The following is a 23,077-nucleotide window of genomic DNA, read 5'->3' on the forward strand; positions in this document are numbered from 1 at the left end:
TTTTTCTCGGACGAATGCTTCCGAATCAGACTCTCGATCGTTGTCGAGGGAGGCCGACCCGATCGGAACTCGAACCGAGGAGCGATCATCTCAGTCGGAGATAATTGGGCAGTAACGGGTTCAGGAACATCTCCTTCCCTGAGAGGGTATCGGGACAAGGTGAGACCGACGAGGGCGTTGCCCCGAATCCCAGAGCCTCGGAGCCGATTGGCCAGTTTCCCACGAGTATTCCGATGATCACTTTACGCGGGGCGCAAGCTCTTGCAGGAAATACTGCGTCCTTCGAGGAGTTGATCGAGACAGCTCAGAGTGTTGCAAAAAATAATTTTGAAAGAGTAGAAGGTAAACGAGGAGCAGCTGCGTTTGACCAGCGACGGGGACTCGTGCATCGATTGTCTCCAGAGACGCTCCATTCCCGATGCGCTCGCTGGAGTGAAGAGATGAAATACTCCCGTTGGATATTACCTCTCAGCCTGTATTTCCTGAGCGCGAGCGTTCTTGCGAACGAAACCGGCGCGAGCTGCGGGCCTGTACCTTGTGAGCTCACCCAGATTAATCGCCCATTTTCATTTTTCCGCCTCTTAATACCGACGTTCAACAATGTGACGATACAAACGGAGGTTTTTCAAAATTCAAGCCAACGAAGAGATGACTCTAGTTCTGAAACCGATGTCGGCTATGATCCTGGCGTGCTTACCGGTCATCGAGAAACACTCCCTGAAGCTCGGCGTCGTTTTCAAGCTCGCGGCCGACGTGTGCAAGCACTTCGACCAGTGCTTCCGCAACGGTGTTTATTCCTCAGCGGTGAGTACGTTGCTCGCAGACTTCTCAAACTCCGCTAAACGCGCTAATAATTGGATCTCTCCAGGATCCGGACGGTCCCTCCGGCAAATGCGTCAAGAACTTTCTCAGGGAGGATGTTTTAACTGTCATGCCGCCGGAGACTAAGGAGGAAGGAGTTCTTGGACTTCAGGGCTGCATCGCTCCGCTGAACAAGCTCAAGAAGGATCAAGTTTTCGCCGTTATGCATTGGTACTTGGCATTGGCGCCCCCTTGAAGACCCCTCGGTGAGATGGGGCCTCGATCTGGATTTGCTGGGGCCGACTTCCATCACGTCGGTCGAGTCAGACGAATTTCAGGACCTCGTATTCTTCTCAGGCTGACGATCGAGAGTCGATGTTGTTCGTCTCAGTGTAGCTCGTCGAGTTATAGAGAAGATATGGAAGAGGCCAATAACATTATTCTATTTTAATCTCTATTTGACCATTCAATGAAAAAGGGCGGGCCCTGATATCATGAGGAGGGAGTAGGCTTTGCAACCCCGCTTCATAACCGCAATGGCGGGTTTTCTTTAACATAGGACTCTACGGGGGACAGCGAATAACCGCGGTTCTCCATGAGATTTGCGTTTTTTTGCAAAGCCCAGCAGGGAGCATGGAATCGCTAAGGCACCGAACCATACATGCGAAAGGTTGATGAGTTCTGAGGATTGCTGAAAGGGGTTTCCCGGATTTCTAGGACGCAGGGAACGTTCCTGCCGAACCTCAGTGCCGTTGAAGTCATTCAAGCCTGATATTGCCGCGCGTAAAAACCGTGGCACTAAGGCTGTCCGACATGACGCTGGTCGAGTTTTAGAGCTCGGAAACTCTCACCTCGAAAATAGCTTCCGATCTCCTGGAGAAATCGAAGCGCTCGCCATCTGAGGGCTAGACGAGTCTGTCTCTTGGAATTATGAAACCTCCATGATCGGACCGGAGACCGACAAACATTTTAGATCGAGTACTCGACGAACCTGAGGACGAATCGAGATTTCTGGTGAGACATGCGTTTAGGGCTCCTCCGATCGATGTGGGGCCACGCGGAATCCTTCGAGCTCTGTTCGAGAGACCATGTGTGGTGATATGTCTGGTAGCATCGGTATCAGCCATCCTTGGCGCTCGATTAGAGCAAAGAAGAATTCTTACTTAGCCCAAGGCACGAGTAAGCGAAAACTCGAGTACTGTCCCCTGTGCGCAGAAGGAGGAGTCGGCTCGCTGTCTGAGCCATCTAACGGACTGACGAAAATCTAGAGCTTTAACCGGGAACCAAAGATTGTACTCTCGCGCTTCGCGTTGAAGCTTGGCTCACGGACAGTACGGAATAATACCCCGGCCGACATCTCAGCGGGGGCAGTTCGCGAGCGTTCCTCGTTCATTAAATCACACGCCAAATCATTGCGTATATGATTGTTAGTTGCGAATTGCGTATCAGCGCTCATCTCAAACGTTGGGAAGAGGGTGTTCATCGCGCGGTAGAAAACTCTGAGTAACAATCACCGCCAGCGATAGGCTCTTCATACACTCCCTAAAGTCGACCGTGTTTTTTCGGGGCTTCTCGGGATACTCTCGTTTTTCGGGCATTTTCGTGACGTGCGGGTCCGTCATGGACCTTGACGGAACGCTGCGGTTTCCCTCCTTTAGAGTCCAACTCGATCCGGAAAAGCGGATCCAGAGAAAACGAGAGACCAAAGAAAGGGTTAAGTCATTCGGAGAGAGTCAGTAGGGAAAAAAGCATGAGGTGGAATTATTTACCACAGTCATACCGCGCTCGAAACGCGGAGGATGGCGATGTTTTGGAGTCGGAATTTTAGTCGGCCACTGCAGCTGAAGCTGGTATTCGCCAAAGCAGCCGATGGAGGTCGGTGCAATGTCGAGAAGTTCAAGAAGCTTCTCGTTTTTGGTTTGGCCCCCCACCTGGCGGAGCGTTTGTTCTGCCTGTTCTCTGGAGGTAAGGATCATCTGACCCAGGACGAATTCGAGGCCGCCGTCACAAGATACGGCAATCTCTCCCCGCAAGAAAATGTTGACTTCGTTTTCGAGCTCTACGATACGCACCAGAGCAAGCTTCTGACCAAAGACGCGATTGTGCAGCTGCTGAAGATTTCCTGCGACCTGCACTCGATCGATTCAAGCGACAAGAAGCTTGAGAATTGGGCGAAGCTCATTTTGGGCGAAAGAGACGGCCTCACAGCGATCGATTTCAAGGAGTTGATTGAGTCTGACAAACACTTCAACCTGAAAATCAATGTTTTTGATTGGTTCGTGAAACCAGAGCAGCCACAAGAGGTTGACCGCGGAATTCTCCTACTCAAGACATCCTACTACAGACGGAACATCAAAACCGTCATCCCTGTGTTCGCATTCGCCGCGATAATGCTCGCTCTCGGGATCGAACGGTTCTTCTCCGAAACTCGTCTGCACTCCTCGGCTCGCGCAACGAACTCCTCGCAATCGGTGGGAAGATGTCGGATCGAGAACGGGCTCCTCCAGCTGCACTCCGAGTGGGAATTATGGGCGAAGATTTTCGGAAAGCTTCTCAACTTCGTCTCGATGATGATGTTGGTTCTAGTGCTCCGGAATCTCATCACCCTATCGCGAAAACTCGGCTTGAGCCGACTTCTGCCCCTCGACAACAACATCTATTTCCATGAAATGATCGGCTACATAATCACTCTGTGCTCGATAGCCCACACGGTTTGTCACGCCATAAATGTGATAAACCTATCCGTCGAATGGAGCGATGTCTGGTGTATTTTGTTCACGAATAACTTCGACGGCACTGGACTGGTGAGAGGGGCTCCGATCGTCACCGGCTGGATACTGCTCGCTGTGCTTGCGTTCCTGGTGGTTTTCTCTGTTCCCGCGATCCGGCGCAACGGGCATTTCGAGCTGTTCTTCAACACGCACAGACTCTACGTCGTCTACTTCATTGTTCTGGTCTTGCACGCGCCCAAGTTCTGGCACTGGTTGCTGATCCCTGGCTCGCTCTTCGTTCTGGATTCCATCGTGAAGATCACGGGGTTCTTCCGAAAGCTCGGCCGTACCCATGTGAGCCGAGCAGAATTGTTCAAAGGCGACACCGTGGCCTTGACGATTGCCAAACCGGGAGGCTTCCGTTTTCGTTGCGGTGATTATATCTATCTGAATATTCCCCAGATCTCGAAGTACGAGTGGCACGCTTTCACCATCAGCAGTGCACCGGAAGTCGACGACCTCACTGTGCACATCCGTGTGGCCGGGGAATGGACACGACATCTGTATGAGACGATCGACGTGGCCTATAAGAAAAAGCTTCGCGAAAGGAGGCTATGCGAGACTCCGCGTCCGTCACAGTCGACCAGGTCGCCAATACGAAGGAGACACACGGTCCTCTTCTCGGACACACGCAGCTTCGACGCGTCGCACGCCGGTCCGCAAGTGGCCTTCAGCATCGCTTCGAACGGGGTTCGCTTGAGAGGCGGCGGAGAAAGCTTGAAAAGACGTTTATCCAAAATGATCTCCCGCGGAGACCCTCTGATGATGAAGTATGGACGCAGAGACTCTCGAGGACCATGGGACGAAGCCTCGAGGAAATCCCAAGTCCCGGATGAGTCCGAGATGGTCGTGGACGACAAAATAAGGGTTTGGATCGACGGGCCCTACGGAGCTCCGTCGAGTGACTTTCTGCAGTCTCCTCATCCCGTTCTGGTGGCGACAGGAATCGGTGTCACCCCATTCTTCTCAATCGTCCAAAGTATAATTCATCGATGCCTAGACGTGAAGACTGAGTGCACGGAGTGCGGTCATGTTTTCATCGCGTCTTGTCCGGAATCTTTGGGATCCTTGAAGCGCGTCGACTTCGTTTGGATCGTGCGAGATTTCACGTGGGTCGCCTGGTTCAAGACTGCACTCAAGGATCTCATGCAGAATCAGAATCGGTTCGGAGACGTTCTGAAAGATTTGATCAGGATCAAAATCTACGTCACTTCGGTAGATGAAAGGGTCACCGTGAATAACCTGCTACTGAAGATCGCCTTGGAGAAAGAGAACGCAAGCAAGAATTCGAGATTGCACAAGCTTCGCAGCAACATCGAGCTCGGACGCCCGGCCTGGGATCAGATTCTCAGCCAAGTCAGAGGAGAGCACGCAGATGCTACCGTTTTCTTCTGCGGTTCTGCGAAACTTTCGAAAGAACTTCGCGCCAAGTGCCTGAAAAACGAGCTCGAATTCAGAGAGGAGGTTTTCTGATCCTTTCCGCGATTCCTGCGGAGATGTTCGTTTTCGAAAGCTAGACCTCGGTTACTTTAGGCCAGGTTACTGGAACTACCGTGGTCATCGTCCAGCCTCAAAAGAATAAATAACGTCCTGCGTTTACTTCTCAAGGCGATTGATTCTTTCCGTGTGGGTAAATAAGAGTCCGAGTCAAGACGATGAGCGGCTCAGAAGGGGAGGACGATAGCGGTCGAGCTGGCAATCTCAGAATCGTCGAATCGAAGCCGAGATCCGGTCCAAGTCTCCTAGGGGGGGCCTCGAAGTCATCAGCGTGGGTCCTTGGATGGCCTTCAAAAGCGGAATCGATAAAAGATTGTTGTAACAGGCATGTCATCCCTGGCTTGAGTGATCGGCCATTCTTTGATCTGGCCCCGAATTCGAGCGCGCAGATCTTAGATGGCAGACTCCGCCGGATAGGAGCCGACTCTGAGCCGGATTTCCCGACCGCAACCCGAGTCCGTGTCATGAAAGAAGAACTATAAGTCAGATTCATTGCTCTGTGCGTTAACGAGAGCGTGCTGCTGCGCGCTATTGAGCGCGTTTCTTTCACAACAAAGGTGAGTACGCGTTCCAGCGGAAAGCGTACGGAAGAGACCACCTCATTTGGGTTTCCTTAGAGTCCGTCATAGAGGAGCTGGTGACTCACCGTCATGAGACATTGTCAATTGAAGGGAGCGGGGCGCCCCGGTTTATCGTGACGCTCTCTCCGAATACATTTCGTTCTCCCCATAAACACTTAGAGTTCCGTATGGCATTTCGGAGAATTTCCTGGATTTAATCGAGAATCGTGCTCAGGATCTATGCGTGCAAATGATTCAGCGACCTTCTCTGTCTCGCGCGCATACGATTCAAATTCATTTGGTTCGGCCGAGGAATCAGCGCCTCTGGGAAAAAGTTTCAATTATTGCGTTCATAATTCATTCTGTGAAGTCGTGTCGCATCTCCCGCATCCTGCATTGAGAATCGAATGAGGTTTCAAAATACCGTTGGCTGTGGGGTCACTAAAGATCTATAAGACGAAAGGTTGGCGAGGGTGCTCATGAGGGAGGGGAGAATTTATGCGGTCCACGAATTCTCCTCGGGAGAGCAGTGCGCGTTGAAGGATGTCAAATCGGTGCCAGTACGTGATTTTAGGATTGGATAGCGTATCGTCGTGTGTTCCATGATGGTAGGTGTTTTGCGAAGCGTTCCACCGATTGGATTTTTTGGCGACGATTCAGACAGAACTAGATCGGGACAGCCTCATTCCGCCATCGTGCTCTGACATCTGAGACGGATGAAAGTCGCCGCTGCCAAGAGTCAATGATTCGCATTTTCTTGGGCCTTCCCGTGAACGAGGTTTCTGACTTTCATTTTGTCCCAGGCGGAAACGGAAACGCTCCGACGCGAAGCTCTTCAAGTAAACAAAAGAGAGCGCGATCGACGCGGAGACATATTCAATGTGGGAAGTTTTTTTCCGGAACACCTTAGTTGGATGTAGCTTATAATTTGCCGAGAACGTGGGAACGGCTCTTGGCCCGGGACAAAGTTCGGCGGAGCCCGGAAGCGCCCGAGATAAAACGACATTTGGAAATCTTAGAGGACGGAAACCTCGCTGTCGAGCTAGGGAGCCGGAAGGACCGATAGCATGCCTGATTATGTGATTCCAGCTGCCACGGGTATATGGAAGGGCGAGCAGCATATGGCAGATTTCTTGTAAAGTTGAAATCGCAGTACTCCGCCGATCTTTGACAATGTTTCGAGCACGAAGAGCATTTGTTTTTGATCGGATGCCAGTCTCTCCCCCTACCCTCCAGGATCAATGCGGGATAATTCCCTACTTTTCTCTCCGTGCGTCCGAGCATAACTCAATCATCCATAAGGGTGGGTCAATGGGGAGCAGTTCCACACCTCATCGAAGATTTTTTCGCCTCTGATGTCTCATTCGGAACGCGGCTCAAAATGTTTTCAAGAACGCGGGAGAAGGTAATGAAGCGATGATTAGATGCGCCTACCCCCTCCCTCCGATCCAGGGAAAATGTTCCCCCTCAAACGTCAATCATTTCGCACGTCGGCGTTGGCCGTGTGAGCAGATAATCGGATAAAGAGTTCCGAGAGCACTCCGAGACTCCCCAGGAATGATTTCCCATTTGAGGGTTTCCGAACCGACTGAATGATACACATCGAGCTGATTGCGATGCTGATTGCGAAGAAATGAGGGTTTTGCCCAGAGTGCGACCACGACATGCAGATCGCAGATGCACCTTGATCGCAGTCGCCCTCGGCCGATCCCTTCGATAGATCCCGGTCGAAACAGGAGATCAATTTTCCGATCACTGATAAATAATCGGAACGCACTGGAGGGTAGACGAAAACTTCCCTAGATCGTTCTTCCTTCCTGCCGAGCCGCCATGTGGACCGCATTCATTCTACCGAATAGCAGAAGTTTTTCGATCTGAACAATATTAGAAGCACTTCACTTCCGTACCCATTTCTCTGCTCGGCCGGGAAACGGGTCTATACTGTTTTATTCGAATGTCTGTCCACACGGTATTCAGACAGCGATTCCCAGCCGTCCTTGACCTTGAACGCTCGCGACTCCGAATCGATACAGTGGAAGATACAGCAGTGGAATCGGTTCGAAATCGATGCCCGTCGGACGACGATATCTCCAGGGAAGAAAATACGCGCGGGACACTGTCCCGAGGCAGATCCCTCGTTCTTCATCAGTTCCGACGTGGGGCATCTTGCGACGAGCCCTTCGTCTATCACCATTGATCGATCGTGAAAATCCTCCCCTCATTCCAGCCTGCGAATACTCTCCAACTCGATACAACACGATACATCATTTGACGGAATCTTCAGAATGTGTCTCCGTAAAAGTCGCGTCGAGTTTGCAGCCCTCCAGAACTCAAATCGGGAGTCAGGCTAATCGATCCAGCTCAGCGAGCGAGCGCTCAGACTGCCCGTAAATGATCCATTGAGTAAATTGATTACCTACTCCCCCAACGAGCTTTATGCATCGTCCCCTATCCGTCAAGAGCACAGTGTCGAGTGGACTCATTCTACAAACCAAGATGAATTCATGCTGCTTGCGGAATTATGTTGCGGTCACGATTCACAGAACTTGTGTGGGTCCCCACCGCCTTATAATCGGGGGCTTTCGAAATGAGCCGGGGGTTGAGAACAAGATCTCGATGTAGTCTGGAAATATTCAGGAATCATGATCATGCGGCTGTGTGACAAGCGGAGAGCTGAAAAAGAAAGTCTCGTCCTCATCGAGCTCGCAAGACCAATACAAACTCATTAGCTTCGAATAAGGTCGGTTGTCAAGTGAGCTCTTTTTTTCAGAAGACGACTTGAGGAAAATGCCTCCGGAGATGGTCTCCTCTCCGAAGAGATCTCTTTCAACCGCAGCACCTTCACCGTATACACATGCAAGTTCATTACCGTCACCGAGGATGTCACCTTTAAAATCCCCCGTCAACAAGTATGACGATGATTTCGGTGAGTTCGAAGCTTTATTTCTATCCCAACTCACAACAGGCGACCGACATTAGTGCAATGGGGCGAGATTATCCTCCGTGGGGATCCTCGCCAGCGCTGTAGATTTACCGAGACGGGTACGGAATTCGTGGAGACCGCAATCCCCGACACTCTTCAGCGATTTCGGAGATTCTCGTCATTTCTATATCTAATGAAATGATACATCTATGTATGTGATCCCCTTCGAGAAACAAAGAATTCGCCTCTCGATTAGGATTTCATGGCTTGCGTACGTAGAAATTGAGACCATGCCCGATCAGCAGAGTTTATCTCCTCCACATCCGGAGAGGACTCGAAACCTCGATCATGATAACGAATAGAGTATGGCTACGGTATTCGACTACGGTACGCTTAAAAAAACATCAATATACCAGATAGGCCACCAGGAAATCATGCTTCATCCGTTCCTCGACTGTGACTCATTGAGACTTCGCCCTCATTGGTACGCTCTGACAATGATTCCGATCATATACAGACCGGATCGATGCTGCTCTGATTTGAATATGTAGGGTGCCGGATTCAGGCCCGCGGCCAGCCACCGAAATGCCATATCTAATGATCCATCTATCCGCGAAAAAAAATCCCCGAAACTTCCATTTCAAATGTACGTGATGTGATCACAAATGCAGAGATGAATGTCGTCTTATCGAACCGGAATCCTTCATTGTCGTGTGTTCGTTGGAGTGTCGTGTCAACACTCTCGTATACAACACGACGGAGAACGGCGACATCGACGCATCGAGCGATCCGTAATTGGAAATCGATGATCCGACGCGCTCCCTCAAAGCTCTGTCTAAGACAGTGGAAGCTCTTAGTGTCACGATTCCTCGGAGCTCGATGTGACTTCAGCAGGCCTCTTGATCAGGCTCCTAGTTCATTGGACTCGTCTTCCGGGTCCACGGAACGACTTCCTGTACCCGGAGCGGAAACTGCGATCAATGTTGCGGAAAGCTTTTGAGTTGACCGAAGACTCACGGAGCTGTCGCAGCTCCGAGCTCCACGGAAAACGGTGAAGGGCATCTCGGTGCCTCTGTAGTGTGCGGCTCTGCCTGACGCTGCTGGATTCGTGGTGTACCGGCCTCGTGGTCGCAGGATATCCATTCCAAGTGCTCCATTATCGGAGAATCACGTGTGACTTGTAAATAAACTTTGAAATGCCACCATGGTACGAGTTTCATCGAGAAGAGGTTTCAACGGAAACTCTGGCCGATCCGGATCCTACCCGGAGCGCGATGTGATCGCCTCCCGGAAGTTGATTTCATCCTATCGGAATCGCTTCGGCTTCTCGCAATTCTACGAATCCGAAGAGGTAGAAGACAGATCCGATCTCGACAGTATCAGGGAAACAGATGAGAGTTCGATTCCATCGCGGGGAAATGGCAGCAGCGCGACATCCGGTGAATCCCGTCGGTCATCAAGTGGGTTTTTAATAGAAGTTTTTAGCATCCATAAGTATTGCGGATTAAATCGATGACTCGGAGCTGGTTGGTCATGATTTGACTGGCTCTGAGGTGTTATCTTCAACACGTACAATGTGGTCTCAAATCGGTCGTTATTCGTGATTGACGCCATCGAAAATTTCGATCAAGATTATTAGAAACAGGAGCCGGAGAGACCATCTAGAGTCTAGAGAATGCTCGGGTCGGCTCTGCGATCGTTCCTCCCGCTCGGGCGCGGGCCATCCGCATCGAATGAGAAGGAGCGTGAGCAATGGCGTACCCAGCCGGAGCGGCGCCCTTGGCGTGTTCGAGAAACGACGCCACAACGGGAGCTTCCCCGAAAGTTCGGCCCTCTCTGACATAAGTTGGCGCCCTTGTTCCCCGAGATTCCTCGCCTTTTCAGATTCATTCCACCCGACTAGCGCCGCGAGACGGGAATCTCCCTTAGGAATAATTGAATTTTCGTCGGTGTCAAAGACGAAAATTTCGTCCACCGGAACACGCACCAAGTTGAAATGCCCGGGTATGCTCCCTGCTCCCTCGCTACGCCACCGAGCGTAAGAGTTAGAAGTAAAACTTGCAGGACATCAAGAGTCCGACTCGTCCCTTGTATACAGTTTTCCGATCGAGCCGACAGTGAGGTGGATTAGTGAGCCTCCGATCGCGGAGTCTTCGCTTCCAGCGAAGCTCCCATCTCTTGTCCAGTTTTGATTATCCATGAACAACTGATCCGAAGCTTGGGAGCGATAAGGTTCGGGAAATTCCTCATGCTGGACTTTCCAATGCAGCGGCGAATCGGATTGAGCGAGAAATGGTCAAGTTTCCGTGGAAACTTCGGGGGCGCAGAATCGGACCCCGAAATTTCCAGCCGCTTGAGAACCATAGCATCAGCTCAGGCTTACGCTCAGCTCATTGAAGTGTTCAGGATTTGCACCTCATCGTTCAAAGACGGCTCCGCTCTCGTTTCGGCCATACTCGCCGAGAGGAGGTGATGAACTCTTCTTACTATGGAGGCAGACGTTCTCCGGACGTCGGACCGGTGATCCCACCGACTCGTGGACCTGAATCATAGATCTATTATTCGGTGAGTCCTGAGTTTTCCCAGGAGCTCCATTCTCCAAGGGTCCAAGGCTCGAGAGGGACCGGGACGCCTCGATTGCAGGGTAAGAAGGATATGACGTCTCCTCTGCGATTCTCAAGGCAACCCAGCATATTCTCTTTTAGTCCGAGGAGTGCTATCTTATGGCGCTGGCTGAGCTTCGCTCGGCAGAATCCCAGTTTTTCCTCAACTTCGGTCAGACGGGTCCCTTATATCTTGCTTCGTGCACCGACTCGGAACTGACGGATCTTCGCCCTTGTGAATTTCGAGAGGGTGCTCGCGGAACTCAAGCCGACTCCGACGAGCATTGATCTCGACTTTGCTTTCGAGGATACCGGAGCTTCATTCCCCTTATCGGCATGTAGGACGGAGCTCGCAATCGGCATGATTTCGATTCCATTCTAGATGGCTCCTCGATGAATTTCACGATGTGGATTCATAACTCATGACTTGCGAATGGGGTATCATGGGATCCTGCGTCATATGTTAGATAAGAAACATTTATTGAAGAGACGTGTCGGAGAAGATGCTGGCATCATGTCCACGCTCTGGCTCTACCAAACGGAGAAGGCGTCACTCCGAGTGCCTTTCCGGGTCTTCGTCGTAATGGTTATGGTAATGGTATTCATTGCGATCCTCGAGTCCTATATGCACATATAGGCATGAGACCCTGTTTCAGGGGCGATTTCTCAGCAGATCCTTCGGGTTTCCCTCCATTCCTCATGCAGTCTTCTCGAATTTTCATGAGATTTTCGTCATTTTGTTCAGTTAAACCCAATCTTCTAGCCAATGCCGAAGTGGCGAGGGGTCCATTCCGTCATGATGTGAGGAGTGGTCTCGTCTTCTACGCCACATTTTATACAGTGCGGCTCGATCTGTTGATATTTCGCTCTATGCGACCTCGTCGGCAGCATCCCTGCTCTTTCTGGGGCTAACAGAGCGCTTCCTCGACTATTTCTATATAGTCCGTATGTTGTGTGCATTCCTTTAGGTACTTGCTGTATAGCTCGAGGATGGGTTTAGAGTCTATTCCCTCTCTCCACAGCTCTTCCACCTTTTTTCTGATGGCTTTCTTCATAACACTATTGAAAAGAATCATTCTCGGTTGGAGGTCCTCCGTGTATACCAGCAGCTTATTCTCGCAGGAGTATTTGTCGCTGAGGTGGCGCATTCTTCTGAGCGCTGCTGTTGTTATCCTCGTTGTGGCCGTCATGGAAAGTATCATGCGTGGCAATCGTTCGGGCTCCATCGCGCTTATTCTCACGAGATATCGAAATATCGCGTTTTACTCTGCGCTTCTCTCGACTCGAAGGTTGACCATCCGAGGTCGCCTTGTTCGAGCTCGCTCGCAACCTTATACTCGTTTATTCCCATTTCCCGTTTTCCAACTGCGGTCTGAGTTTTCTCGAATTCAGCCGTCATTTGGTTCGAAGCCCGAGACGCTAGTACCGCATCCGCGTATGTGAGTCTCGGTACTCCCGTTGCCTTCCATTGTATACGTGTGAACTCGAATCTATTGAAGGTCTATAGGCATTGAGCCTGCAATTCTTGTTGGGCCCTCCTCGCCTCCCTCCTCCAGTTCAATTCCTGTTGGGGTAGGTAGTTCGGCTTATCACAGAGGGGGATCCCAAGATTTTTGTAACTATCTCTAAATTCAATGTCTCGCCCCTGAATTCCACAGGGGGCTACCTCGCCAAGCCTCTCTGCGTTGAATATCATAACTGAACTCTTGCTCAGGTTGAACATGAGATCTCTCGTGTTCGCAATCTGGACTAGGTGCACCGCTCCCCCGATGGGGAATCGATCGTCTCATCGAGATGGCTACATACATTGAAGCGTTCGCGATGGCCGCGCAGGAGCGATATGAGCTCGCCGTCCATAATCAGGCCAGCTTTCGTGACAAAGAGATTCTTGAGAATTTGGAGTCCTAAAATTTTACGGAATCGAATCAGCGAAAGATCGCCTTCCGCGTCGATTTCGCCCGCATCCGTTCGCGCGCAGGCGCGCTTCGGTGCTACCAGGGTTTGTGCGCGGTTCCCATGGCGACGGAAGCCGACAAACATGGCGACCACCATTCTCGTAAACACATGGTGTTTTGCTCTTTCACAACACTCACCGACGGCTCAGAGCAAAGAGATCGCGTGCTATTCCCCGTATTTCGGAAGGCGTTCCTCAACCCTCCGGATCAGAAAACTCCAACTCCTGAATTTACGGTCACCGTCTGCGGCAAGGATGCTAAGGCGAGTCGCTCTCCCGTTCTTGGGTAGAGCAGGACAACGTCTTTCGTCGACGGATATCCCTGAAAAGCATCTCGACAAATTCGATGTCGATAATCCGAATTACACGAAGTTTGAGGTCGTCAGCGACCCAGATGTTTGGAGTCATGTAGAGCGTTTGATGCCGAAGAAAATAGTCCCGCCATCTCCTACAGAAGGAGGGCCTTCCGGCTGGACGCCCGTTCGGCTCACGAGAGAAGAGGTAAGGAATCTTGGTCAGGATTTTCTCTCACGTTTTCCGGCGCCATAGCGATCGTTTCAGACGCTCCCTTCGGTATTCTATCAGAACATCTCCCCGAGGGAGCCTTCGATTCGCGCCTCCGACGTCCCGTGAGAACTTTTATTGTTCGCAGGCAAGGGAGCTCCCTTATTTTGTTCAACGGACGCGGAACCATATGCTGCCGGTATACCAGAGGGTCGATATCCGTGGACCGCGTTACGTTACGGTCGTTCGCAAAGTCCAAGGCGATCCCTGGGCTCTGAGGAATGCGCTGAAAGAGCACATCAAACAAATTAGGGGAACTGATGACGTCACGACGATGGTCAATGAGCTCACACAAACGGTGGGCATCAAAGGACAGCTCGTGGAGGAAGTGAAGGACTTCCTGATTATGAAGGGCTTCTAGACTTTACTGAAACCTTCTTTTGTAATTATATGCTAGCTACAAATAAATGAGTCGTTGGTACGTCTTTTCTACTCATCGCAGAATCTAATCGAGGGAAATGCAAGTGAATTGTGACTTATCGGGACGCAGTTCATCCAAACTTGGATGCCCGACACTCACGCCCGTCTCGAAATACCCGAGCTTGTTGGCTCTCGATTCCCAACTCAATCAGGGGATTCATTGAACCAGACATATCAGATCCGATATGATGAGAGACTGCCGCAGGGGATTTCCATGATCAGCCATCTGTTCGCAGGGGAAAATTCTATGTATGTTTCGGGGACGATGAACCTGTCGATCGGTCATTGCGTTGAATTATCGATGTTTCCTCTGGTGGGAGGATTGCATTTTCGATGAGGAGCCCATGACGAACGCCAAAATCCCGCGGAATAGTCAACCCCGAAGTCATGGAATCATGCGGAGAGACCGACCCCGGAGTGTCGATCGAAACTCTCTCAGGTTCCAGGAATGAGATCGTCCCCGGAATGCGCGAAAGGTTGTCGGTCGATGGCAGCGCAGCGGCTCTACCCATCATTTCGATCCGCTTCAATCGCGACAAGAGCTACTCCAGCCGAATATCTCATTTTTCACTTTAGCGGATCATTCGAGGTTGATGCGTATCTCACGGACTCGTTTTCGGCAACTGAATACGTGCTCTCGGAAAGTTGTTCAATAGAGCACTCCAAGGATGTACCTAAGGTGATCCAGGCGCCTGATCCTCCAATCGTCCCGGCTCTTACGTCGAGCATTCTCCCGCAGGAAGGGAGGCTGACAGATTGATGAACATCGAAACCGAGTCCGAACTTTAGAGCAGGACCGGAGTTTCGTTCCGGGCTTGACTATCATTTCTACATGAAGGATTAGAATTCTTGAATTAGCATGCCTGCGCACTCATTTCTCTGTTCTCCCAACGGCCCCTCTGACTTCGCTTCCGGATCGGCGCTTCAGAAATCTGTCGCTCAGAGAAACGAAAGAAGCACGAGGTCGCTCTAGTTCTTATTCCCAAGTCTAATCGTTTCGCTCAGGAGTAAGTTTGGGCCAGAAGGACCTTGCTCCGATTCCGATCGTGCCTTTCTCGATCGCGTCAAGTGCTCACTTCACGCGGCATTTCCGTTCAGATCCTCTGATGCATGATCTATGGCTTGAAATGGATTTCCGATACTTCACCTCATCCATCCAGTAAAGCATTCGTTCCATACGGTCCACCGATACTGGCTATCCTGGCTCGACTCCGCTGGCAGCCCCAGAGCCTCCCGGTGGTGAAATTACGTGTATCCCTGCGGGGGACCAGAAGCCTTCGTTCCTATTTGTGTAGGAGCGGTTCGGCGAGGAGCCACAAGGTCAAGGCCCCAAGAGGCGGGCCGGCATGAGCCGCTTTCAGGAGCCCAAGAAGCGATCGATGGAGGACGCTAGTTCACGCGAAGGAGCCGTCACAAGTCGATCGTATTCTCGCTCCGTCGAGCTACGTGCACGGCGCAGACAGCTCAGGACCGGACTTCACCTTCAAGGGTTTCACGTGAATCAAAATGTGACTCTCTAGTTCAGCGCGGTCTTTCAAACGTCTCGGAAACGTAAAAGCGGCGACGCTTCGTGGTCTACCTGATACGTGACGGAAGTTGCTCGGATCGCAATCGAGCTGCTGCTCCAAATGAATTCGCGACTCTTCGTGATATACGTGACAAGCGATCTCCATTCTCTATCCGCACTCGACTTCAGTCACCGAGGGAAAGAGGACAGCTGGAAAGACTGTATCGACCGCAGCTATTTGCTCTTGTTGGGACAGCGCCTGTCCGCGAGAGATTCTCCGCCAGTGCTTCGTGGGTTTTCCGCAGATGATAATGCTGTGTATCTAACGATGGAGCCATGCTGCACAGTTGTCGCCTCGAGTGAAGAAACAACTCGCTTTCCTGTGGTGCGAAGCATCTAGTACAAGAATCCGGAGGGCCTTCCTCGCGTGGCCCGAGCTGCTGAATTGCAACAGCTCCGAGGATATCAACGACTGAAACTATCCTTCGAACAAAATTTTCGCTCACGTGGAACCGATCTCGACCCACGCCGAGCGGTCGCTGGAACCGTGAAGAAGCGAACGGGACCCTGCTCGATGAGAGAGTGGAGCCGATAGACTTATTGTCAGTTTTCGCTGATTCCGCTAAGACAGTGCTCCTAAACTCTCGGAACTCAGATATGGCGGAGCAAGCCTGAGAAATTCCAAGACTCCGGAGTGCTTCTCTCTAGATGAAGGTTCGACCTCATTCGCGTCAATATCAGCACAGCGAATGTCAACTCGGTGCAGATCAGCTGTACAGATACGGGTCGTTACGAGCAGTCACGGTTCGAGTTGTCGTTCTCAAATCGCACAATTTTCTTCCAGATCCGGAATACGCAGAGAAGCTCCGCAACAACCCAACCGTCCAACTGGCAGTCAAGTCCTTCCGGACGATGCGCCGTAGTGCGCTCACCCCGGTGGCCAGACGATTACGAGATGTTATGGTGCAAAGATATCCAGTCTATCCACCCGCGGTCAACCTCGACGCTCTCAACAACAGCGATTGGACGGAGGTGAGAATACTAGATGAGGGAGTCGGATCGGAGAGTATCCATCGAGGCCCACGATTTCGATAGAGGTTCGAGAGAGGTATCGGAGAAGGGCCTCTCCGACCGAGCATGGGCGGAAGAATTTCTTGGTTCGTGAAACCTGCAAGATATTGCGGATACATCTTTCCGCCACATGGATACATCTTTCCGATGGAGAATCGGTCCATGATAAATCGGCGATGCATGATTGCTCTAGATCCCTTTTAATTCATGGCTCCAGAAAGTTACGCGCGGAAACAGTGCGTCCCACATAGATGTGGTGATTGAGATCGACAAGGCTTGGCAGCACGAAAGCAGTGCGACTTCGCGTGCTTCTAGTCGAGACGTGACGGTCCTCTTGCCCGATTGTTCCTTGCCATCGAGAAAGCAACTACAACTTTCGACTCAAGAAGCCAGAAGTTCTTTCTCCGATATTGCGATTTCGTAGTTTTCGGATCAGACGACAAGTCCCGGTGGCGAATCGTGAATGCTCAGCCTCTGAAGTCATGAGATCACAGACAAAGTCAGATTCGCCCGCAAATACCCGCAGGCGTTCGCCGCGACCACCACTCCGAGGGACTTGAGATCTGCTTCAAGCATTTCACTCAGCTTCGTCTCGAGTTACATCCGAAGATAATGTTCCTTGATCTCGAGCTTGATGATTGACTTTTCAGGTAGCGATAAATGTGCCGCGATTGCCATCGGGGTACAATCATACCAATCCGAGCAAAGGCATGGTCAATCCCGCCAAGTTGATACGCAACACATTCGGTGCAGACATCCTCATCATGGTCGGCACTCTTCTTGCATTTGCTGGTACGTTCGATACCATGGGATCGAATCGATTCCCCCTGAAGCAAGGTCGATTTTTCTATTTCCTATTCATTTTCATCGTTTACCGTCCTAACAGGCTCGGCCGTGACGTTATTCGCCAGTTACGGAAACTTCACTAGTCCTGAAACGAGACCACTGATCCTGGGTCTCGGACCACCACTGATAGGCGTCGGATTCCTTTTCTGCTTACTTCGATTGTTTTTCTGCCGATCGCGTCCGATGAATTGCTCCTGTTGTCGCTCGGGAGCGGGCGACGCACCGAAAGTGCCGGGTTCTGGTAAGATGATGCCAAGCGTCGGCAAGAAAGTTCACCCAATACTCGAACAAATTCAGAACGGGAATGGGATTCACATGAACGGCTCTATGAAGGTGAGCATTCTCTTAGACTTTCTAAGGACCTGAAACTGTTTATGAGCGCGGGGAGAATAGGTATATCGTCTGGCATGAAGGCAACATCGAAAGGTCACGCTCAAGGTCCGGGACTATCTAGGGGTCCGACGAGTCGACCCACGAATACGGCGCCGCGGCGTCTCCGAGAACCCGGCTAATTAAACTTTCGCTGCTGTAATGGAAGCTTGATCGAGCGGTGGAATTCTATTCGTCGTAAGACAGAATGCATGATCGAGCGTGGCTCCTCCCGATATCATGCGCATAGGATTCTCCCGCGATAGATATCCATTTTGAGCTGACGACTTGTTCTTCAACCGCGCCTCTGTCGAATAGCATGTGCCGACGATCTCCTGCATTTCAAACCGAATATGCAGGGCTATGATCCCGTTACAACGAACCTCGCCGTTCCAATGAAAGGTCGCTGTAACGAATGTTTTCCATCATTATCTCTATGGCAAGCCAGCGAAGTGGAGAGGGAAGAGTATACTTTCTAATGGAAGTTCGCTGCAACGCTGTTCGTTATTAGGAGATTTCACTGTATCCCGTATTCTAACTTTTTTGGGGACGTTGGCACCAGGTCGTCTCGGCCTCAGGTCGGAGCCTCGACCCTATCAGTTCGATGGTGAAACAGCTTTGTATAATATCGACTCGCGGATTATTATGGATAGGCGATTGAAGAGAAGGAGCGGATCTCCGGATCTGATAATCAATCGGGAGGACATGCTGTAGTCGATCACGATCTCGGTACCCAGAAGGACAGACGCGATGACTGGATGGATAAGGCAATTATTCCCTTGAAATTTCAGAACGGTGCACCCGAGACGTCGACGAATAATGTGCCTGAGCGGAAATTCAGTGGACCCGTTTGGACGATAACTTGAAATCACGAAGCTCAGTCAGTTTATGAGGACCAGCGAGTCTAATAATTGTTTGTGAATATGTACAATCGGCACACGTCGGAGGTATTCGAGCGTGATGGAAGATGCGAGTAATTGTTGTTGAGACGCGAGATTTCTATTCAGAAGAGTTTATACCGGTGTTGCGTGTTGGTAAATGAATATTTATGTCTATGATACTTCGGGTCGAATTCATTCCCAGTTCTTTTCCGGTAGGCAGAATCGAAAGCCCTCATCTGTGTAGTCCGGGCCGCTCCTAGGTAGCTAAGAATTCGTCTCTCGTCTGGCCTAGCGGGGCATTTGCTTCCCCCGTACACGCGACAGGCTGCGAAAGTTCTATCGAGACTCAATCAGTGATCTTCCGCAACGTCCATCGAGGCCTGATCGGAGGGCAGAGCAGGAATACTGTGGCGTCCTTGTCTTTCAGATGAAGGAATCTACCTTGAGATGTCTTTTGTCGGGGCCTCGATCGAATATTCGCGTACGCCTCAGGATCAGAGCAGCAAATTTCAATGGTGGCGTTACAACGTCCCCCGGGCGCACGCTTCCGCAATCGATGAGCACGCGAAAATCCACTCTACAGCGAGTCAATCTATCGTTGGAACGGCCAGTACACATGCAAAAAGACCAGTCGAAGTCTTGTGACACCGAGACGATGCATGAGGGCTCCGCGCGAAATCTGCGTAAAATTTGTGCGGATGATGCGCTTACAGTCGACAGATGCTCGGTGTAGAGAACTGCGGGGATAACCGGAAAAATTAGTCGGCGGCAATCGTCCGAAAACCTCTTTGATCTCGAGCGATCAAAAATCGATCCCCGCAGAGTAGGCTAGGGTTGTCGTAATTGTATTCAAGGTCCTCCGAGGCCATCGCAAATGAGAAACGAGTGACGTCGGTAGGTACATCGATAACGGACCATCGCGGCCTAACCCAATTTACGTGTCTCGGCCCGATTTCGGTATGGTTTAGGTCGCCTCATGGTCATGTTTGCCCGTTTTTCCCCCAACCTGACCTCTGGGAATCGACATTTCGGAATCGAGCATGACGGAATCGGGAATCCGGGACGGTACCCGTCCTTATTTGCGATGTCACGTTCATTCCGGAGAGATCATCTCCAGGCATCGGATGGTGACGGGAAAGGCTTCGAGTGGCTCTCGGGGTAAGCCTCAGCGAGAAGTGCTCCGGGATTTTCGGAGGGAATGAGCTGACTCCTAGCCCCGGCGGATACAGTTCACAGAGTCCTCAGATTGCGAGATACTCGGAGTCAGGCTCGCGGTAGGAGTTGGGGATTCGAGGAAATTATCTCATCTTCATCTAGCCGAATTGAAACCGCGAGTTTTGCATCCTATGAGACCGAGTCACCCGGGACCGATTTCTCAGTTCCTACGGAGGTTGCCCAGCTGTATGTTGAGGAGAGTTTTGGGGGAACGGAGGCTCTCGGTATCTGAAACTGGAGTCATTATATAGATCGATCCGATTCGGAAATACTCGGAAACTTTTTGAGGGAAGTTCTCCTGCCTCGGAGAGTTACCCTATTGGTCCTTCTGATGTCAATCATTCAAAGGTTGTCATGGCTCCGAGGCCATCTCGGGGTCGAGTTGGGCTTGATCGATGCCTCTAGGCAGGGCTTATGCAACTATCCACGCCGCCGACGAGGTCGAACCACAAAGTCCAAGTTCCGCCTGTTCCTCGCAACGGTGATCGGTAAATATTTCTCGACGGGACCCGCTCGGATCACTTTTTGCAGAAAACTCCAGACTTGACTGCGCCATTGGAAAAGAGCGAGAATGTCTCGTGTGGACCATCATGAGAGCGTGCGGGGTTCTATATGGAGAATCTATGGCGGTCCCCAAACTCCGGCCCTGAGCAGAGGGAGCTCACTAAATGACACGAAATCCGATATGACGTCATTTTTATTCAACAAGCCAGCGGTTCTTCGAACTGACGTTTCCCACGAGCTCCGGTCGTGGGCAACAGGTTTTTAATTTCTTATTCGATGCCCTTGAGAATCTTCTCCCAGGAACTTCGGCGGATATTGTGGCTCTGGAGTCATGTCTTGGAAACAAGTGTCCTCCGGAAGATTTTCGTTGCTTACTTTTTATCTCCTCCTTCGGCGGTCCCGATAGACCTCAGGCTAAGGTCGTTCTCTGCCGCTCTACATTCCTCCGATGAGTTTTGCTCGACAGCCCATGGTTGGAGGTCTGCGCTACCGAATACCAAGAAAACGATCCCGCTCAAAATACCGACAGCTCCGGCCACGTAGAAACTATACGACCAATTCGTAGTGGAGTTCACTTCGTTCGTTAGAAGACCGCTTACATACGGAACGATGATACCGCTGAAACTTCCGACGGTAACAGTGAGGCCGAAAATCGTCCCTGCGAAATCGGGGGCCATATCGATCGCGATCGGTCCTGTCGAGGACTCCGCCAGACCTCGGATTGCGCCCGCAATCAGGAATAGAATCAGACTCATTTGGCCGTCGCAACCGGCGACCGTCACGACCAACATGAGGACAATCGAGGAGCCAAACATGGCTATCGAGTTGAAGAGTTTGCGCACTGTGGTCACTCGAAGTAAACTTCGTTTGACCAAGAAATCTGAAATCATCGCTGCGACAGCGGACGTCACGATCGCGCCGAAATATGGCAGGGACGAGTAAACTCCGTTGTTCCCGATATCGAAATGCAGTACGGTGCCCAGGTAAGTAGGCAGCTCGGTTATCAACGTGTACTGCAGGTACAAGAAACCGAATGTCGTGCAAACATAAGCCCAAACCGGAGCGGATAAGAGGATGCTCTTCAAGGGGAGGCGCGGTCGGCGGGATTCGCTTTTCTGTCGGCTGAGTCCGTTCCGAATTTTTTCGATCTCCCTTCCTGTGATGAAGCGGTGATCCTCCGGCTTATCCGATGTCAACAACACCCACAATACGAACCAAACGATCGTGACGCCGCCGAAAAGGTAGAATACCGAGGGCCAGCCCCCGAGGAAATCCGATGCTGCCAGTTTTCCTGAAACCAACATCCCGATAACGACGCCCATGAAGCCTCCTTGATGGACGCAAGTTATCGCCGTGCATCTTTCACTCTTTGGAATCCAAAAAGCTAGTTGTGCTTCCAGGGCGGGATAGGTAACACCTTCACAGAAACCTTGAAGAGCTCGGATGCCGATGAGACCTTCGTGACCGAATTTCGTGGTCACGATCGGTATCAGCATGCCCAGGATCCCGGTCAGCACAACTCCCAAACCGAAAAGCCATTTTCCGCCGTATCTTTCGGCCATGAATCCTCCTGGGATCGGCGTGATTACGTATCCCCAGAAGAATGCCCCGAGGATCACACCCTGGGTCTTCGGACTCCAAGCGAATGGTCCGTTCCTCAGGAAAGTTGAATTTCTTGGCGAGAATCCTGCGCTTTCGGAATTGGTCGACGCCAACTTGCAATCGCTCATTTTTGTGTCCATTCGTACCGCTTCGTGATTTACCATCGACACGATGACCACGTTCATATTGACACGCATCGCGTAAACACAAACCGCACCGAAAAATGCGAGGACGATGAGAACTCTCCTGTACTGCACGGAAGAACCCTCGCTGACTGACGGTTTTTCGGTCTGGGTAGCGGAACATTTCATTTTGCAGCGGGAAACTCGATGGTGAGTTCTCTGAATGATTCACGGTGTTTCACCTCTGGAGATCTGCATGGGTCCCTCTCCGTTGTTCCAGGATTGTCATGAAGGTTTTCGATGGTTGACGGCAATGAGGTCGAATGTTTGGATTTTAGAACACATCAAGAGTCACAACTCATGAGCTTTTTGAGAGAGCCGCGACGGATTCATGGTGTTTCCTTCTCTCCAAGAAGAAGTTACGTTCCAATAACAAACACATCATCTCTCGGGCCACGCTTGCACGACCCGGCGGGAGCACGCTCTGATATGATTTCCGGGCGGGGAACGCGTAACACCTCGCGACGTTGTAGCTGATTTTATTTCCACAGTCGCCGTTCTGTCAAATCACCCACAGGCTCGTCCGTTGTCACCGGCTCCTGATCGCGGGAATCGGAGGTGTTTCGAGATTGTCGTCCACGGGAGTGTGTCACTTCTCCAAGCGAAGCCGACGCAGAGGAAGCGCGGGAGTCGTCTTCTGGTGAAAAGTCAAGGCTGGCGGTCTTGGTCCGACGTTATCTCGAAAAGATCTCGAGTTGGAGCGATTTGAATGATGCAACTAATCGACAGAATGTGCTGTGGTTTGCCTAGCGGCTATTTGGCAGCAAACTTCTCGGTGGAACAGCTGAAGCCACACGATATTCGTCA

General features: G+C 51.2%; 4 protein-coding genes across 4 annotated transcripts; 3 read left to right on the forward strand and 1 right to left on the reverse strand.

Annotated features, from left to right (window-relative positions):
• The first annotated feature begins 2,600 nt into the window (after positions 1-2,600).
• Nox (NADPH oxidase) lies at positions 2,601-5,045 on the forward strand. Its single transcript, XM_018639649.1, has one exon. It carries the CDS (start codon positions 2,601-2,603, stop codon positions 5,043-5,045), a length of 2,445 nt encoding a protein of 814 aa, XP_018495165.1.
• A 3,371-nt stretch (positions 5,046-8,416) lies between these two features.
• On the forward strand, positions 8,417-18,944 carry LOC100904135 (uncharacterized). The gene is made up of 5 exons (XM_029111558.1): positions 8,417-8,555; positions 16,445-16,632; positions 17,322-17,463; positions 17,558-17,850; positions 18,678-18,944. Exons 1-5 carry the CDS (start codon positions 8,417-8,419, stop codon positions 18,750-18,752), a joined length of 837 nt encoding a protein of 278 aa, XP_028967391.1. The 3' UTR covers positions 18,753-18,944.
• Positions 13,202-14,094, forward strand: mRpL49 (mitochondrial ribosomal protein L49). The gene is made up of 2 exons (XM_003743625.2): positions 13,202-13,610; positions 13,762-14,094. The coding sequence occupies exons 1-2, from the start codon at positions 13,365-13,367 to the stop codon at positions 14,032-14,034; spliced, it is 519 nt and encodes a 172-aa protein (XP_003743673.1). The 5' UTR covers positions 13,202-13,364; the 3' UTR covers positions 14,035-14,094.
• A 1,913-nt stretch (positions 18,945-20,857) lies between the features above and the next one.
• LOC100904277 (sialin) lies at positions 20,858-22,516 on the reverse strand. Its single transcript, XM_003743687.2, has one exon. It carries the CDS (start codon positions 22,397-22,399, stop codon positions 20,858-20,860), a length of 1,542 nt encoding a protein of 513 aa, XP_003743735.1. The 5' UTR covers positions 22,400-22,516.
• Positions 22,517-23,077: the final 561 nt, after the last annotated feature.

The sequence above is a fragment of the Galendromus occidentalis genome, unplaced genomic scaffold, assembly GCF_000255335.2.
Source record: "Galendromus occidentalis unplaced genomic scaffold, Mocc_1.1 scf7180000077450, whole genome shotgun sequence".
Taxonomy (NCBI): Eukaryota; Metazoa; Arthropoda; class Arachnida; order Mesostigmata; family Phytoseiidae; genus Galendromus; species Galendromus occidentalis.

Coding starts and splice junctions, on each gene's coding strand:
- Nox (XM_018639649.1), top strand. CDS start 2,601: ATGGCGATGTTTTGGAGTCGGAATTTTAGTCGGCCACTGCAGCTGAAG.
- LOC100904135 (XM_029111558.1), top strand. CDS start 8,417: ATGCCTCCGGAGATGGTCTCCTCTCCGAAGAGATCTCTTTCAACCGCA. Junction 8,556..16,444: donor CAAGTATGACGATGATTTCG/GTGAGTTCGAAG, acceptor ATTTTCTTCCAG/ATCCGGAATACGCAGAGAAG. Junction 17,851..18,677: donor ACATGAACGGCTCTATGAAG/GTGAGCATTCTC, acceptor TTGAAATTTCAG/AACGGTGCACCCGAGACGTC.
- mRpL49 (XM_003743625.2), top strand. CDS start 13,365: ATGCTAAGGCGAGTCGCTCTCCCGTTCTTGGGTAGAGCAGGACAACGT. Junction 13,611..13,761: donor TTCGGCTCACGAGAGAAGAG/GTAAGGAATCTT, acceptor TATTGTTCGCAG/GCAAGGGAGCTCCCTTATTT.
- LOC100904277 (XM_003743687.2), bottom strand. CDS start 22,399: ATGAAATGTTCCGCTACCCAGACCGAAAAACCGTCAGTCAGCGAGGGT.